The 19,144-nt window shown below is 44.8% G+C and overlaps 1 protein-coding gene across 1 annotated transcript in view; it reads left to right on the top strand.

Moving 5' to 3' along the window:
- The window catches only part of LOC111978289 (sodium/calcium exchanger 1-like), a 170,827-nt gene that overhangs the window by 139,547 nt on the left and 12,136 nt on the right, over positions 1–19,144 (top strand). Inside the window, 2 exon segments of the mRNA XM_024008266.3 lie at positions 9,435–9,583; positions 11,143–11,246. Coding sequence (XP_023864034.1) covers positions 9,435–9,583; positions 11,143–11,246 — 253 coding nt within the window.

Genomic DNA, 19,144 nt, shown 5'->3' with positions numbered 1-19,144 from the left:
AGTCCGGAACCTCCAACGACGGTCCACAGTCCGGAACCCCCTACGACGGTCCACAGTCCGGAATCTCCTACGACGGTCCACGGTCCGGAACCACCAGCGACGGTTGGCAGTCCAGAGCCTCCAGCGACGGTCTGCGGTCCAGAGCCTCCAGTGACAGTCTGCAGTCCAGAGCCTCCAGCGGGGGTTCTCAGTCCAGAACCTCCTGCGAGGGTTCCCAGTCCGGAGCCTCCGGCGACGGTCGGCAGTCCAGAGCCTCCGGCGACGGTCGGCAGTCCAGAGCCTCCAGTGGGGGTTCCCAGTCCAGAGCCTCCTGCGAGGGTTCCCAGTCCGGAGCCTCCGGCGGCGATCTACGATCCGGAGCCACCGGCGACGATCCACAGTCCGGTGCCTCCGGCGACAAGCCACGGTTCGGAGCTTCCAGGGACGATTCCCGCACCAGAGCCGCCATGGAAGATGACGTATATGCGAGCGGAGTGGGTACTTCGTCCCGCACCGGAGCCTCCCCCGACGGTAGATGCCCACCCGGACCCTCCCCTATTGAGTCAGGTTTTGCGGTTGGAGTCCGCACCTTTGGGGGGGGTACTGTCACCCCCTGACCATAGAAAGCTGTTTATTCTCTATGGGGGTTGGGGCGTGACAATGACTAGGGTGGGTTATCTAGGTGATTAATGATCTATGTTGGCCTGGTATGGTTCCCAATCAGAGGCAGCTGTTTATTGTTGTCTCTGATTGGGGATCATATTTAGGCAGCCATTTCCCCATTGTGCTTTGTGGGATCTTGTCGAGGTATAGTTGCCTGCGAGCACTACTTTGAGCTTCACTTTTCGTTTTTTCGCTTTATTGTTTTTTCTTTGAGTTACTCTTCTAAATAAAAAGGATGGAAACATACCACGCTGCATCTTGGTCCACTCCTTATAACGATCGTGACATAATGACGAAGCAAAAACTGTTAAAAAACCCCAGCAAATATCACATTTACATAAGTATTCAGACCCTTTACTCTGTACTTTGTTGAAGCACCTTTGGCAATGTTTACAGCATCAAGTGTTCTTGTGTATGACGCTACAAGCTTGGCACACCTGTATTTGGGGAGTTTCTCCTATTCTTCTCTGCAGATCCTGTCAAGCTCTGTCAGGTTGGACGGGGAGCATTGCTGCACAGCTATTTTCAGGACTCTCCAGAGACCTGGGCTCTGGCTGGACCCCTCAAGGAGATTCAGAGACTTGTCCCGAAGCCACTCCTGCGTTGTCTTGGCTGTGTGCTTAGGGTCGGTTGGAAGATTGGAAGGTGAACTTTCTCCCTAGTCTGAGGTCCTGATCACTCTGGAGCAGGTGTTCATCAAGGTTCTCTCTGTACTTTGCTCCGTTCATCTTTTCCTCGATCCTGACTAGTCTTCCAGTCCCTGCCGCTGAAAAACATCCCCACAGCATGATGCTGCCACCACCATGCTTCACCGATGATGCCAGGTTTCCTCCAGACGTGATGCTTGGCATTCAGGCCAAAGAGTTCCATCTTGATTTCAGCAGACCAGAGAATCTTGTTTCTCATGGTCTGAGAGTCTTTAGGTGCCTTTTGGCAAACTCCAAGTGGGCTATCATGTGCCTTTTACTGAGGAGTGGCTTCCATCTGACCACTCTACCATAAAGGCCAGATTGGTGGAGTGCTGGAAGATTCTCCCATCTCCACAGAGGAACTCTAGAGTGACTCTAGAGTGAACTGTCAGAGTGACCATTAGGTTCTTGGTCACCTCCCTGACCAAGGCCCTTCTCCCCCGATTGCTCAGTTTGGCCGGGCGGCCAGCTCTAGGATGAGTCTTGGTGGTTCCAAACATCTTCCATTTAAAAATGATGGAGGCCACTGTGTTCTTGGGGACCTTCAATGCTGCAGACATTTTTTGGTACCCTTCCCCAGATCTGTGACTCGACACAATCCTGTCTCGGAGCTCTATGGACAATTCCTTCGACCTCATGGCTTGGTTTTTGCTCTGACATGCACTGTCAACTGTGGGACTTATATAGACAGGTGGGTGCCTTTCCAAATCATGTCTATTCAATTGAATTTAAAACAGATGGACTCCAATCAAGTTGTAGAAACATCTCAAGGATGATCAATGGAAACAGGATGCACATGATCCTCAATTTCTAGTCTCATAGCAAAGGGTCTGAATACTTATGTAAATATGTTTGTTTTTTTATACATTTGCAAAAGTTTAGAATCCTGTTTTCACATTGTCATTATGGGGTATTGTGTCTAGATTGCTGAGGATAAAAAAAAAAAATCTATTTTAGGCTGTATGTGGAAAAAGTCAAGGGGTCTGAACACTTTCCGAAGGCACTGTATATACATTTTTATTTTATTTTCTTAATCATAAAATGATGAAAAATATGAATAACATTCCACCCATGAGGCCAATATAGGGCGATTTGGTCATTTGACTGCATAAAAGGATTTTAAGAATGAAATACTGAAACAACCCAGTGTAATAATGATTCTGCCCCTGCACAACATCTTTGCAGCAATTTCACACCTGCTACAGTATTTCTGGAGTGAGCTACTGTACAAACCCTCTCTGAAAAAAGTTAATGAGAACACTATTGGCTCTCCACAGGATAGTAATGATACTCTGTCCTCCATAGTTTGGGAGATTATCAGTACTGGATTATTAATATCATTTTTAAACTCCACAACATGCACATTTGTATTCAATTATTTTTAATATAATACAGATGCTATTCAGCTTTAAAGATTCAAATCGTCCACATGCTCAAGATAGCCCAAGACATGAGACCCAGATGCTGTTTAGACTGCCTCTTAACTGTTAGTGTCCTTTGAAGTAGGATAGAGTTCCATTGTTTTCACTAGGCCTCATCCCTGCAGTCAGATAGGCTTCAGTGGATACAGTCTGACTCTGGATGAGAGGGTGGGCTGTGCTTTACTCTTGTGGAAAAGCTCTACTTTAAAAAGCTAAACAAATTACATAGCTCAGTCTAAACAGAACCAATTGAGAGCATTCTCCAGACTGGGTGGTTCTAGACATACACACAAATGCAGGCACACAAACACACGCACGCACACACACACACACTCCCTAGCTCATCTAAAGACAGAGGTGGGGGATGGATTGGACTGGAGCGGTAGGGGATCTTGTTACACCCCTCTCTAGCTACGCTCATCTTCCCCTCACTCTGTTTAGATGTTCTCTGTTCTCCTCTGAAACCAGATTATCAAAGCATGGCAACCTCGCGATGGCCCACAGCCGTCAGCTCGCATTAAGCCTTCTGCATTCTTCCTCCCGAAGAAAAAGAAGAGAGAGAATAGCTTTTCTCCAAAAAGGCGAATGTGCACGTTTGAACTCCACTCAACCACAGACGTTGGAGAAGCATCGATGGGAAACACAATGAACACACACTGAGACTAACACAACAGAGAAACACACAGAGGGAGAGAAACGAAGATAGGAAGAGGGCAGATTTTTTTTAAACAGGGAGAGAGAGAAACACACAGGAGGCTTAACCAAACATCTCTCCCAGCATGTCGAATGGATGATTGAGAGCCACAGTGATATAGAAAAACACAGCGTTCCAGACCTCCTTCCCTCCAGTGTCAGTCAGATGTATTCTGCGGTGGCACGGTGCGGTAGCCGCCACTCTGAGGAAGGGGATGGATAACAAGGTTACTGCGGCTGTAGTAATTACACCTGAGACTCACATCTTCTTTAATTGAGTTCATTAAGTCACTCATTAGACACAGTTAACACCACACTCTCATGGTAATTAAGGCTTACATGCTGTTCAGCTGGCGTGATCTGGCCTTGGACACCGTTTTGTAGCGTTTTCAGCCCACTCAGTCAGTAATAGGCTATGTTGAGCTGCACCGGTTAATTTCACACATTTTGAAAGCATATTTATTTATCCAGGTTGTCGCTGTGAGATTAATAATCTCATTGTTCATCTGGTACATAGTCAAGACAGCAGCATATACAGTACACATTTGGTTGGTCACCGAGCCATACTAAAGCACCCTTATGAGTAATGGGAAAAGTAGCTAAAATATCCTCCTCCATAGTCTTTTGGTCCTGATTTGGCCCCTCTACCTCTGCCCTCCTCTGCTTGCGCCAGTGTGACTGGGTTTGAATGGTGGTGCGACTGAGGGGAACCAATGGCTTTGGAGCTGATGTTAACCCACAATGCACTGCCGGGCTGCGAACTGGAAATGGCATTCTGAATGGTTCCCATCGCACCAAATCAGATCACTGCACTAGACCGTGGGACAGCGGTGGTTCTGAATTACTGCCACACGCCCCAGAGAGTTGGAGAGAATGAGAGGGAGGGAGGGAGGGAGGGAGGGAGGGTGAGGGAGGGAGGGAGGGGAGGAGGCGGCGAGGAGAGAGAGAAAGAGAGAGAAGAGGTTTGGAGAGAGGGAGTGAGGGAAGAGGAAGAGAGAGAGGGAGTGAGGAAAGAGGAAGAGAGAGAGAGAGAGAGAGAGAGAGAGAGAGAGAGAAGGAGAGAGAGAAGAGGTTTGAAAGAGAGGGAGTGAGGGAAGAGGAAGGAAAGAGAAAGAGAAAGAGAAAGAGAAAGAGAAAGAGGTTTGGAGGGAGTGAGGCAAGAGGAAGAGAGAGAGGGGAGCTTGAGGGAAGGGAAGAGGAGAGGGAGTGAGGGAGTGAGGGAAGAGGAAGAGAGAAAGAGAGTGAGGGAAGAGGAAGAGAGAGAGGGAGTGAGGGAAGAGGAAGAGAGAGAGAGAGAGTAGGCCAGAGGTTTGGAGTGAGGGAGTGAGGGAAGAGGAAGAGAGAGAGAGAGCATAGAGCCAATAAAACCCTGTGTAGTTTGTATTAGATAATAGCAGGATTTTTCTCCAAACATCGTTCCAATATCCATACCCAGTCTCCAAGACATTGTCTGTTTTATATTCTTCATTTTGGATTTGAATTGACACAGTTTAGTAGGACAAGTCACAGTAGGCCCATATCCTTTCACTACAAAGTCATGTCAGCTTATAGTGATGTCATCATGGGCCTATGGGTTCAGGGAGGTGACAACTAGGTCATGGTATGACATAACATCTTCCTCTCACAACTTGACAAGTTGTATAATGTAGTGACAGAATATCCTTCCAGCCTCACAGAGCACATGTAGAATGCTGTAGAACACTGCACTGTTCCCCTGGGATTTTCTTCAGCAGCGGTGGCAAAGGTAGTGGGTGTGTGGGGGAGATATTGTTTTGTAGAACTGTGAGAATGTAATTTCTGGTGCCTTTTTAAAGGGACATTCTACTCCAAAATGCACATAATGACACCATGACACCATCTGAAATATAACCGATGCTTGCCACGGCACCTTTTTTTTTTAAAGGAAGTTGAATGTAGTTTTCCGAGCTATTGCTATCTAGCGTTAGCATAACAACTGGACGTCTATGGGAACAGCTATAATGCTAGCTGTTCCCATACACTTCCTGTCATTGGGCTAATGCTAGTTGACACACAGATACATAAAAAGGGCATCCAAGAGTTGGTCTGACTCTGGGCAAGTAGAAAACAGGCTTAATTGACAACATCTCACACTATCCCTTTAAAAGCGGGTCTCGGTAGAAATATTCGTTAAGTGTATATATACACTGAACAAAAATATAAACACACCATGTAAAATATCCCAGAAATGTTCCATATGCACAAATAGCTTATTTCTCTCAAATTTTGTGCACAAATTAGTTTACATTCCTGTTAGTGAGTATTTTATCCTTTGCCAAGTAAATCCATCCATCTGACAGGTGTGGCATATCAAGAGGCTAATTAAACAGCATGATCATTACACAGGTGCCTTGTACTGGGGACAATAAAAGGCCACTCTAAAATGTCTTGTTTTGTCACACAACAATGCCACCAATGAGGGGGCGTGCAATTGGCATGCTGACTGCAGGAATGTCCACCAGAGCTGTTGCCAGAGAATTGAATGTTAACTTCTTTACCATAAGCCACCTCCAACGTTGTTTTAGAGAATTTGGCAGTACGTCGAACCAGCCTCAAAACCACAAACCACGTGTATTGCGTCGTGTGGGCGAGCGGTTTGCTGATGTCAACGTTGTGAACAGAGCGCCCCATGGTGGCGGTGGGGTTATGGTATGAGCAGACATCAGCTACGGACAATGAACATGTTTGCATTTTATCGATGGCAATTTCAATGCACAAAAATACTGTGACGAGATCCTGAGGCCCATTTCTTTTTTATCAACAGATCTGTATTTCCAGTCAGGTGAAATCCATAGATTAGGGCCTAATGAATTTGTTTCAATTGACTGATTTCCTCATATGAACTGTAACTCAGGAAAATCAATTCAATTGTTGCATTTGCATTTATATTTTTGTACAGTATATATCATTGTTATCACTGCTAAATGAATATAGGGGAAACATTGACACAACAATGGCTTTGCTGTTAGAATGTCCATAGAAAATGCTCTTGGATCTTGATTCTGTAAGCCTGTGGTGGTTTTCTGTCCTAATTCTCCCCTCCCTCCACTACTATCTATGAACAGACCATCACAGCAGCAGAGTGTTATTGTATTGTACGGCTCAACCAGCTGCACAGGCATTCAAGTTGTCACAGTAACATCGTAGCTAACTACCTGGATACCAGTGAGAATCCCTCCACCAAATACACCTCTGACAAACCTAATGGCGAATGCAGCTTGATATCCCTCTGCCAACATACACATATCAGCCCCTAATGATATTAACAAAGTGGACAATACCTCAGGAAATAGGCCTTTAATCATCTCATGATTTAACCACACTTGACAAGATCTCATGAAATGGAGTCATTATGATCTAATCCTCTCTTATATATCATTGGAGGGCTTGTAAAAAGTCTAGACCGACTGCATAGCTTAAAGGCCCAGTGCAGTCAAACATGTGATGTTCCTTTGTTTTATATATACAGTGTTTCCATGCTATGAGGTTGGAACAATACTGTGAAAGTGTGAAAATTATGATAATGCTGTTTTAGTGTAGGAGCTGTTTGAAAAAAAACACCTGAAATTTGAAGTCTGTTTTTGAGATATGTAACTTTCAAAGTACAGAAATCATCCCGTATGATGCAGATATGTAACTGCAAAATGCACCATACAGGGATCATTTCAGTAATTTGAAAGTTACATATCTTGAAAACCTGAGTGCTGACAAGCAAAACATTTTGGGATTATGTCAACAATGGACCAATGAATCAAATACCACAAGATAGTTCTTGGGTGGAGTTTTCCTTTAACAGCTTGTTTTCTGTTTTTCCCTCCTCACTCAGACCACTCCCAAATTTTTGCTTTAGAAATTGCTGTTGCTAAGAATCCTTTTTTTATAATTTTTTTATTTAAAACAATCACAGTAAGTAACTTAATTGTTACCCAGAAATGATTTAATATTGAGATAAAAATGGCTGCATTGGGCCTTTAATGATGGGTGTACTGTACAGTCATCCAACATGGCATTTTGAACGTTTTTAAGTTGTCATAGTTGGTTAAGTTTTCAATTCTATTTGATAGTTACTTCCAAATGCATTCCTGTGGATTTGAAGAGCCATAAAATATGAGTAATAAATGTATGCCATTAGGATTTCTGCACTATTGGCAATGTGGTGCAGTTGTCCACTGTAGAATCCACTTCTTCTTTATTTAGGCAGGGAGTCCCATTGAGACCTGTCAGAGTTTACTAGGAGTAGTGGGTTGGAGTCAGGCGCAGAGAGCAGAGGGTTCGGTAAATCGTAATTTATTCTCCGGAACAAAACAGTCACGCCAAAATACAGGGTGCATAAAACAGACCAGCCCAAACACAGGACCAAACAGTCCGGAGAAAACAAACACGAAAACACATCCACAACCAACAGAGTAACAAACCCACACAAACCTAGGCGGACCTAACAGGCTTAAATAGACATAAATCAAGAAACGAAACAGGGAACAGGTGCAACCAATAAGACAAAATGAAATGAAAAGGAAAAAGGGATCGGTGGCGGCTAGTAGACCGGCGACGACGACCGCCGAGCGCCGCCCGCACAGGCAGGGGAGCCACCTTCGTTGGGAGTCGTGACAAGACCAGGGTCTCTTTTCAAGGAAGCCCTGCAGATTTACCGTACATGTAGCTGAGATGCACTCTCCTTGTTCTTCACTGACCTCTGATCAGTTTGAGGGTGGCGGGGCTGAGGCTGACACTAGTAGGCAGTGTGTTCCACACTGGTTAGAGGTCAGTGAGGAGGACATTTGTTACCCACTGACACGACCTAGCTGCTCCACGCTGAGTGAGACCTCTACTGAGATCCTTCCACTGTGACAGAGATGCATATGCACATTTACCAGGATGAAGAAAAAACTACAAATGAAGGCAACTCATTGATGGATTCAATCCTTCTACTAACAATAAGAAATAGTTTCCCTCAAAGCCTTAATGACACCACATCATAAATAGCAGCCTCCAGCGGGAGCTGGAGAATAGCACAGTATGTTGTTGTTCTTTCAAGTCAAGCAGCCAGGTCTTCCTCAAATAGTGGTCAAAGGTATATGCATGGATGATTGCATAGCTTTATTGGTTCTATGTGTTATGTACCTTCGTTGTGTGGCAGGTCTGGATCATTTGTGTCAACCCAGCATGAACCCATTGACGTTAACCTGCCCCATCCCCCCTGCTGTTATCCCTCCCTGCTACCCCATCACCTCAGCAATCATCATAAGCCTCTTCCTCTTCTCTCCCTCCATCCTACCCTACTCCCAGCACCACTCTGACCCAGCGGAATGAGCCCATCTATCAGGGAGAGACTGCAGGGCCCATTCCCATAGTATTCTCATTTCCCTTGCTGGGAACTTGGAAGCACACCTCGGCTGCCTCTCTCTGTGATGAATATGATGGCTTGGAGGTGGTGGGCGATGGGGGAGGGAGGGGGGAGTGGATGACCTATTCATCTTCTGGGGGGTGGGAGCTGTAAGGGTTACAATCATGTTGTTTTTCTTGAAACAACCATTTAGTCTGTCTGTCAAAGAGAGTTTTGCTCACCATTTGGCTAAATAAGGGTTATGTAAGTAAATAGGTGAGGAAAAACAAGAAAGCATATTTTACACCACATTATAAACTGGGTGGTTCCAGCCCTAAATACTGATTGGCTGAAAGCCGTGGTATATAAGACTGTATACCATTGGTAACCAGTTTATTATAGCAATAAGTCACCTCGGGGGTTTGTGGTATATGGCCAATATACCACGTCTAATGGCTTTATCCAGGCACTCCTCGTTGCGTCATGCTTAAGAAGAGCCCTTATCCATGGTATATTGGCCATATACCACACCTGCCTGCCTTACTGCTTAAATGTACCACTTTCATGTCGATGGCTTCCACAATATTACTACACAACATGTCAGTTGTCATGGGCGTCAGTCACAATCCACCGTCTTCTGTCTCTCAGCTACAGAGGTGGCTGAGAAGGAGGTGGAAGAGGTGGTGCCGCTAACAGGAGAGGATGATGAGGAGCAACGCATCGCTGATATGGGTCGACCCACGCTTGGGGATCACGTCAAACTTGAAATCATCATCGAGGAATCCTATGAGTTTAAGGTGTGTGCTCGTGTGTTACACATATTCCATTTCCTTTCTCTCACATAATGCACTCCTCAGAGCCTCCTCAGAGACTCCTCAGATAGACATACACGCATATGTAGTAATCATGGAGTGATATAACTGTGTATGTGCATGCTCTCCTCTTTCACTTACACACACTCTTCAGACAAACACAGATGTGATTATCATGAATATTAAGGTCGGTGCGGCCGATGCGTGTGTGTGGTGTGTGTGTGTGTTGTGTGTGTGGTGTGTGTGTGTGGTGTGTGTGTGTGTGTGTGTGTGTGTGTGTGTGTGTGTGTGTGTGTGTGTGTCCACACACGCAAATGCTTTTTTTCTCCCACACACACTTCAGACTGATGGGTGGATGCTTGTGAGCACTTGACGGATCGTCTCCTGTTCTTACTGGAGTGGCTCTCACTGTGAGGTTGGGTGGGAGGCTATGGGAGGGAAGGGGCCTATGGATCCTATAGCTAGCTGAAGGACTCTGTATCCTGGGGGGGGGGCTGGAGAGTTTAATTGTGTCTAACCTCAGAGTCAAAGCGAGTGGCTGCTTCAAAAGAGCTTCAACTTTCAGACGGTAGTCTGCAACTTTTCCGCTTTAAGATTAACGTCAACCAAGACCCAGAATCCCTTGCCTGGGGCTAACAGATAGGACTGAGGAAGTAGGTGATTTGCAGACAGTAGATTTCTCTCTCTTCCTCTTCTTTGCACAACTTCAATCCAACACACCTAGCTAGGAATTGGACAGTAGATGAAGCTGTCCGTCTATTTCTCCAAATATCAATATGTTATATCTGAGACCTTAGCAGAGCTGGAGAGAATAGTGTAGTTGTCCATTCCTGTATAAACCTGAGTTTAAACCATCCCACCATTTACTTTCCAAAGCTTCAGTCAAAGCAATTCCCATTGAAGTTTCCTTCCAGAGAAGGGAATATCGGATTTTCCTTCCGATGGTGAGGGAAGACAGAAGGGGATGGACAGAGGAGAAGGGGGGTACTATCCAGCTGTCATCCCAGGAGTGAAGGAAGGGTCGTGGAAGGGATGGATCGAGGAGGAGTTGTTTCCTTCTGTAGGGAGAGAAATCCAGTTTTTCCTGTTTTGGAATCTATACAGGCTGTGATGAGGATTGATTTCCTGAGTGTACTCTAGGAGCACCTGCACCTGTCCTCTGGGAAGCAGCCTTTATCAAAGAGAGGATTGCAGCTAAAGGCCCAGTAACAGACTGAACCTCCGCTCTCTATCCTCCTGGCCTATGTTATTATCATAGTATGTGGAAAGCATCATTAACTAGCTCCCGAGGACTGGCTGTTAGCTACTATAGCAGTTACATTACATGGCCGAGGCAGTACTTACAACACCCAAGCTCTCTACCCAACCTTTACCCTCGTTGTTTATTCTAAATACATGCTTACTACAGACAGGTACATATGTTTTATAGACAGAAATAGTCATGTGTCCTATATGAATTTGTGGACTAGATGCCCTTGCTTTCCTATATGCATTTCCCCAATATGTTCTTCCTGAACTCCATGTGTTTGGTGTTCCCTGTGCAGAACACTGTGGACAAGCTGATTAAGAAGACTAACCTGGCCCTGCTGGTGGGGACTAACAGCTGGAGAGACCAGTTCATCGAGGCCATCACTGTCAGCGCCGGTGAGTTGAATGCTTTGACCGCCGTGCGAGTGTGTGTATGTGTGTGTGCGTGCTGTAGCAAGATCAAGGGTGTGGGGTTTCCACGTCACCAAGTTCAATAACAAAACAGGCACCAGTAGCACAAATAGAATGCAAAGGGGAAGTTTATTTGGGATTTTTGTACACAGGGAAAGAAGGAGGAATTCACCAATCACCTCACAGTCCACAAGCCGTTCTCTTTGCCCGTTCCGTTTTCCAGGGGTAAGCCTCACACTCGGGTCCTCAGCCAATCCGGTCCAGTTCACAAGGGTGTTAGTCCAACAGTCCAGGTCACAACATGTTATCTCACAGATGGTAATGTTCTCGCACAGATGGTTATCTCTCTTCTCCCACTATTCATAATGCTCTTGGTTCTCTCCTACTCTGCCCTGCTGTGCAGGCTGCTTCCCCCTTTTATCCCCAAACACTACCTGGTTTAACGAGTTACAGTCTTGCCTCGTTGGGGCAGGAAGTCCATATAAGGCCCGGGGGTGGGGCAAATGGACTGCCAGATATCTCCCCTCAATCACCAATCCCCTCACCTCTCCCTGCCGGCTGCCACAGCGCGTGCGTGTGTGCAATCCTTTCTTGCAACGGACTAGCATGCTACAGCATCTCCTCAGAAGATTGATTTTCAATGTAAACACCAACTGGTGGAAATCTGGAGCACTGCAGTCCCACTCCAAGGCATCCCAAGGCCTCTGTTGATTAGAGATGCCATCTTGTCAGAGCATAGCGTTGTTGCCTTATTACTTTATGTGTGCTTGTCAGTGTCTATGTGTGAACAGTTTGATTTCTAAAGAGGACATGGCAACTAGCCTTGAAAACTCTGTGAGTGTGTGACTATAAGCTCAGTCTAATAGGGTGGCCACTGAAGCACTTTGGATTTTCGTCGAGGTGTGAATGTGTTTTGTGTGTGTTGTTTTGTTTCTGTGTGTGTGTATGAGTGTGTTGAAAGTTACAGCATGAGTATCACTGTGTGTGTGTGTGTGTGTTTGTGCGCTAGTTATCTACTGTGTCGTCCAATTGTTCCCGCTCTGGCTCAATTAATGACAAGCCCTGTCTCCGCTCTCTTATCTGGGATTAGGCTGTGTTGACGTTTTGACAGCGGGAGTGTGTGTGCGTGCGTGCGTTTGTGTGTGTGTGTGTGTGCGCCTCCTGGATCGACTAGACACTAACCCGTCACACACCCCAGGTATTTAAGCTCCTTTTGTTTCCTCTAAAAGCGGTCTGTGCGTGTGTGCTTCTCTCTCTCTCACCCTCTCTCTCTCTCTCTCTGTCTAGCTCTTTCTCTATCTCTACCTCTTGCTGCTGTGTTTAAAATGCACATACAGTCATGAAATATTGATCTTCCCTTACCTCCCCTCTCTCTTTATATTTTTTTCTTTCTTTTTTTTCTTTCTTTCGCCCTGCAGCCCCTCTGATTATATTTGCTCTGAAGCCAGTAGAGAGGGAGAGTGTGTCAGGCAGCGTAGCATTTGCAGAGCTAGCCTTCTCACAAGTTAGTTTAAGAGAAATTATTGGCTTCCCACTGTGACTTGGTCCAGGGTGTTGATGGAGATTGGGTGTGAAATTCTCGCCAGTGGGTGGGTTGGTGGCTTCTCCATACCTGTGGGGCAGCAATGCTGTGTGGAATCGCACATTAAAAAATACAGTTTACTACAGAATACTACAGTACTTACTATATAATTTTGAACTGTAGTATACTGTAGAATACTATACTACCTACTGTAGTATACCTCGATCATGAGTAGTACTTACTATAGGATTTTGTAGTATACTGTGGAATACTACAGTAAATAATAGAGTATACTACAGACAGCAAAAACACTACAGTAAATAATACAGTAATGTCCGCAAAAACATACAGTGAATGCCATAGTATTTAACCATAATATATATACTATAGTATTTTTTCATGTGGGATGTGCGTGTGTGTATGTGTGGCCGTTGACCACAGGGTTCACTTCTTCCCCCGTCTCAGATAAATGTCCTGACAGTCAGTTAATAACTCCCCTGACAACTCTGTCATTATTTCCTTTCATGAATCTGCCCATCTCTTTTGGGACTTTGGATGATGGGTGTGACTGTGTGCCTCTGTGGCTGTGCAGATGGGTGTGTCATAAGTGTGTGTGTCTCTGTGTCTGTACTCTCTGTGACCTGTGAGTGACAGCCCCACCACAAGCTAATATGGTGCTAGATGATTCATTTGTTTGGCTATCACCACTAAAGAGAAGAGAGACTGCTGAGTTGTGACAAGAACACCGAGACTGTGACTGACTGCAGAGAACCTCCCCAGGCCTATCTCAATGACACAGCAGCATATGTGCTCTTCGCTGCCAGTCAGAGAGAAATTATTACCCGGAATTACTTTAACGACCATCCTCTATCAACACTGAGCAGCTGTAATAGAGATGTGACTCATTGATGAAGTCGAGGGTGAGGAGTTGACGGAGATACACAGATATGCCTTCAGTAGGCAGGGAAAGAGGGGGAGGAGGAGTAAGGAAGATAGGGGAAATAGATGAAAGGAAGCCTCAGAGAATAGAACACAATTTTCTTATTGAGAGAGAGAGAGAGAGAGAGAGAGAGAGAGAGAGAGAGAGAGAGAGAGAGAGAGAGAGAGAGAGAGAGAGAGAGAGAGAGATGTGTTACAGCAGGAGTAGGTAACTAGATTCAGCAGCGGACCGATTTTTATAGGAGCAGCTGGTCGGGGGCCGTAACATAATAATAATAATTTTAAGCACTGCAAATTGACCACAACTGAGCCCAAAAAAAGAGAGTGTATTTGAAAATACCAATAATTTCATACCTTGATTACGTTGAGACTGGATCACACTTTTTTTTTTTTTGTAGGAATGCTTCAACCAGACATGAAATATTTATTTATTTATTTATTACCAAAAACTTAGGAGGCCAAAATAAATCACTTGCGGGCCAGTTGTGGTCTGTGGGCCGCCTGTTGCTGACCCCTAGGCTACAGTATGTGATTGTCTGTGTCTGTGTCTGTGTGTGTTGCAGATGTGTGATGGGTTATCCTACAGGATTCATCCCATTAACTGTGACTGCATGGGGAGAGATTGGCTCAGTCTTATCTCTTTACCATAGCTAACTGGTTAATTGGCTCAGTTAGCCTATAGCTCGGTAGCTAATAGCTTAGCTTATAGCTTAGCATGCAGGCTAGTTCTAATGCTGGGGATTCGACAGATGGCAGCGTAGAGTTTAATATTTGTGTTCCTCAGCTAGGATGTGAACCCACTGACCCTCTAGTTATCCCTCTCCCCTCTCTCTCTCTCTCTCTCCATATATATCTCTAATTCCCTAACCTCTGCTTCCGCTGGCTAAACTCAATCATTTAACATCCGGGACAGTGAAGTGTTTAATTGGATTTTACAGTGCTTTTGGGAAAGTATTCAGACCCCTTGACTTTTTTCAAATTTTGTTACATAACAGCCTTATTCTAAAATGGATTAAATAAAAAACAAAATCCTCAGCAATCTACACACAATACCCCATAATGACAAAGCGAAAACAGGTTTTTAGACATTTTTGCAAATGTATTACAACTAACAAACAGAAATAGCTTATTTACATAACCCTTTGCTATGAGACTCGAAACCATGCCATTAGGTTGAAGGAATTGTCCGAAGAGCTCCGAGACAGGATTGTGTCAAGGCACAGATCTGGGGAAGGGTACAACATCATTTCTGCAGCATTGAAGGTACCCAAGAACACAGTGGCCTCCATCATTCTTAAATGGAAGAAGTTTGGAACCACCAAGACTCTTCCTAGAGCTGTTCGCCCAGACAACTGAGCAATCGGGGGAGAAAGGCCTTGGTCAGGGAGGTGACCAAGAACCCGATGGTCACTCTGACAGAGCTCCAGAGTTCCTCTGGGGAGATGGGAGAAACTTCCAGAAGGACAACCATCTCTGCAGCACTCCACCGATCAGGCCTTTATGGTAGAGTGGCCAGACGGAAGCCACTTCTCAGTAAAAGGCACATGACAGCCCACTTGGAGTTTTTCAAAAGGCACCTAAAGACTCTCAGACCATGAGAAACAAGAATCTCTGGTCTGATGAAACCAACATTTAACTCTTTGGCATGAATGCATCACATCTGGAAGAAACAGTGAAACATACCTACAGTGAAGCATGGTGGTGGCAGCATCATGCTGTGGGGATGTTTTTCAGCGGCAGGGACTGAAAGAATAGTCAGGATCGAGGGAAAGATGAACGGAGCAAATTACTCAGGACTTCAGACTGGGATGAAGGTTCACCTTCCAACAGGACAACGACCCTAAGCACACAGCCAAGACAACGCCGGAGTGGCTTCGGGACAAGTCTCTGAATGTCCTCGAGTGGCCCAGCCAGAGCCCGGACTTGAGCCCGATCGAACATCTCTGGACAGACCTGAACATTTCTGTGCAGCAACGCTCCCCATCCAACCTGACAGAGCTTGAGAGGATCTGGAGAGAAGAATGGGAGAAACTCCCAAAATACAGCTGTTTCAAGCTTTGTCATTATGGGGAATTGCATGTAGATTGATGAGAAAAAAATAAAATTTTAATCAATTATAGAATAAGGCTGTAACCTAACAAAATGTGGAAAAAGCCAAGGGGTCTGAATACTTTCCGAAGGCACTGTAAAGTTGAAAATTAATGTAGTGCTCCGGTCCTGTGTGCCCAGTTTAATGTCGCCTCCGTTGGGTTTGGAGCTGGCTGCCTCCCCCTATAGGGCATGATGGAAAGATGAACACCTCCTCAATGACCTCTCACTGTCACCTACAACCTGCCATTACCTGCAGACACACTGGACATTGGCCAGAGGCTCACTCTCTCTTCCTCTTTCTTTCTACAGCATCTCTTTCTCTCTCCTTTTCCCTATTCATGGTTTTACTTCTGTCTGTGCATCACAGTGTGTGTTGGCGTCTGTAATGTGTGTTCGAGTTGATGTGTATAATTTATATTGCTGAGCAATTAGTGACTTTTAAGGTCGGTTCGGTTTTGGTTCGATTATAAAAAAATTATATAATCACAGTTTTCGGTTTCATTATTATTTATTTTTTTACGTTAAATGCATTATGAAATAATGACATTACAATGATTTTAGAGCTTTTTAATAGAAATTTCAAAGACAAAAATAGTGAACATTCAAAAAATATTCCATTGTCTCTGTCAGGTCCACAGTGGGTAGACATCAATAGAAAAATTGAAATTACTATGAAATTTAATATTTGCTTAATGAAAACTACAACTCCCTTCAGCTCAGCGTAGTTCTTGACCTGATTTCTCTCTTGAATTATTTTATTTCTCTCTAGAGAAACATTGCATTGGGCTCACAAAAAATAAATGAATGGTATTCAAATAATTTAACTGACGTCGGTCAATTAGTTGTTTAATAACCCCCAAAAAATGAAATGTCGGTTAATCGTGTCCTGTAGCGTATGCTGTGTGTGCAGCAGGTGTGATCATCACAGCAGTGTTCATTATTCACACTACCTAAACACACACACTACTACAGTATGTGGCGATACAGAGGACATTGCCCGACCTTATCTGACCTTTGTTGACCCGTGCCACACAGGGGTCAGTTTAATTGGCAAGGTACAGACCTAGGGGACTCAGAGCACAGCTACCTGCTGAGACAGACAGATGGCAGCCTGGGCCAAACATTATCTTGGATGTTGTTGGTCTGGAGCTGAACCCTAAGTCCAAACAGAAAGCTCTGATCTAGTCAAAGGAATAGAATGGTTTATTATCCTCCTCCTGTGAGGAAATTCAAGATAGAGAGAGAGAGAATCAGTCTATTAGCGACAGCCATGGCTCAACTCAAGAGAATTGTTCCAATAGATACAGTTGAACTACATCAGGGAATATGTTAGTCCGAACCAGAAACCCATACGAAATCCATACTGTAGCGAAAGTATATGATGTGTATGTTAATGTTAACCTTTATGTGTGTGAGATTACCTGGGACAGAAGAAGCGTTTCAACAGCATTTCAAATTATTTAATGAATGTACTTGTTGACCCTGGAATCATCTAAAAAACGAGCACTTAACCACCATTAACCATCCGTTAAAAGCCTTTAGACATATCAGCAGGCGCTAGCTGGCTGTGTGCAGGCAGGGGTTAAGGTGGCCGTGGCTAATGGACAATTCTCCTCAGACAAGGTGTGTTGTGGTGCCGCAGGAGATAAAGCCATCCTGTTTACTGATGCATTAAGTGGATGTGTGTGTGACAAGACTGTAAAGTGGGAGTTTTGAAAGGGCGTAACCACCATTCTTTTTTTCAGTCTTTTTTCTGTATGCTATACTCTTGCTCTCTATTTCTCTCCATCTATTTCTCTCTCTTTCTCTCCCTCTCTTTGTGTGTGTGTGTGCGTAAAACTGGCACACACTGTGCTGCACATATGTATATAATTTTGTATTATATCTGCAGTAGAACACAGAGTACATTTATCTCTCTCAACCTCTCTCTCATAACTGTGTGTTTAATGATGAGTAACCACAGGCAGGGATGTGAGCCGCAGAGCTCGCTCAGGCTATAAAGTAATGTCCCTCTGTTGGTTTACTTTATTACTCCAGTCACTTCCCTACTGAATATTCCTTCTAGAATAGCCTCTCTCTCTCTCTCTCTCTCTCCTTCCTACTGCAATCTCTCCTTTTCCCTCCTACTTCCTCCTCTCTACCTCTCCATGGGAAGGAACGTCTGATTAATACAGTATGAGCGCTAAGAAACCAGGAGGGAAGGAGGAAAGGAATTGATGCAGAGAGAGGAAGGAGAGGGGTTGATTGTAGAGAGCATAGATCGAAATGAATGGTCGATAGACAGATTAAAGAAAATTATACGGGAGGAAAGTAGAGAGGAGGTATCAGGGGTGTGAAGGAGTGGTAGATGGACTAATGAGAGGAAAGGAGAGAGGAGGTGTCAGGGGTGTGAAGGAGTGGTAGATGGACTAATGAGAGGAAAGGAGAGAGGCGGTGTAACGGAGTGATGGATAAACAGATGAGAGGAGTGGGAAGGGCTGATGATGTATAAAGGACATATGAGAGGAGGTGTCAGGGGTAAAGATTAGGAGCAGGTCATGAGGTCAGATATCATTAGAGACACACGCCCCCTCCAGACTGGCTCTGATGTCACCACCTCCTCCACACTCCTCTCTGTATGTGGTGTGTGTGTTTGTATGTGCGTGCCTGTAAAATTAAGGACAGGGAAACTGAGCTCCATTACAGAGTTGGGGGAGAAAGAGAGAGAAAACATTTAGAGAGAAAAGAGAATGAGAGAAAGAGAGAGAGAGAGAGAGAGAGACTCTACATTTAGTGGCCAAAATCCTGTTTTGGCATGGGCAGCGCCATTGAGGACTTTGACCATTTTGAAGTAGTCAACTGGGTGGGACTTAAGGAAGGACCACATCATTTCATCCAGGTCACCAGGATATATCAGCCAATGAATTATACTTGTGAGGAAACATTCCATAACTGCAGGTGGCAGTAAATCTCTCTCTCGCTTCTCTCAGTTCCATGTATGTAGTGAGTATTTTCACTCCCTATGTTTAACTTAATGATTGATGGTGATGAGTGGAACTCCTTACAGTAGGAGATACATACAGGAACTAAGAGTGAGTCACCTCATGTCCCAGTTGTTCACAGGGCAGGCTATTTGAGGCCATAGCTTTGGGTTCTCAGATAAACCCTGACACAAATTATGTAAAGCATTCCTCGCCTACACTGAATGAGTGCCTTCTTTATCATCCTAATGCACATGTTTTAACAGGCACTTCTCTAGCTTTCTCGGGAGATGGTTTGTATTTATATGGATAGGGAGATGGGTTGTATTTATATGGCTAGGGAGATGGGTTGTATTTATATGGCTAGGGAGATGG

Source organism: Salvelinus sp. IW2-2015, linkage group LG18 (genome assembly GCF_002910315.2).
Source record: "Salvelinus sp. IW2-2015 linkage group LG18, ASM291031v2, whole genome shotgun sequence".
NCBI lineage: Eukaryota > Metazoa > Chordata > Actinopteri > Salmoniformes > Salmonidae > Salvelinus > Salvelinus sp. IW2-2015.
This window is presented reverse-complemented; position numbering and strand designations above follow the sequence as displayed.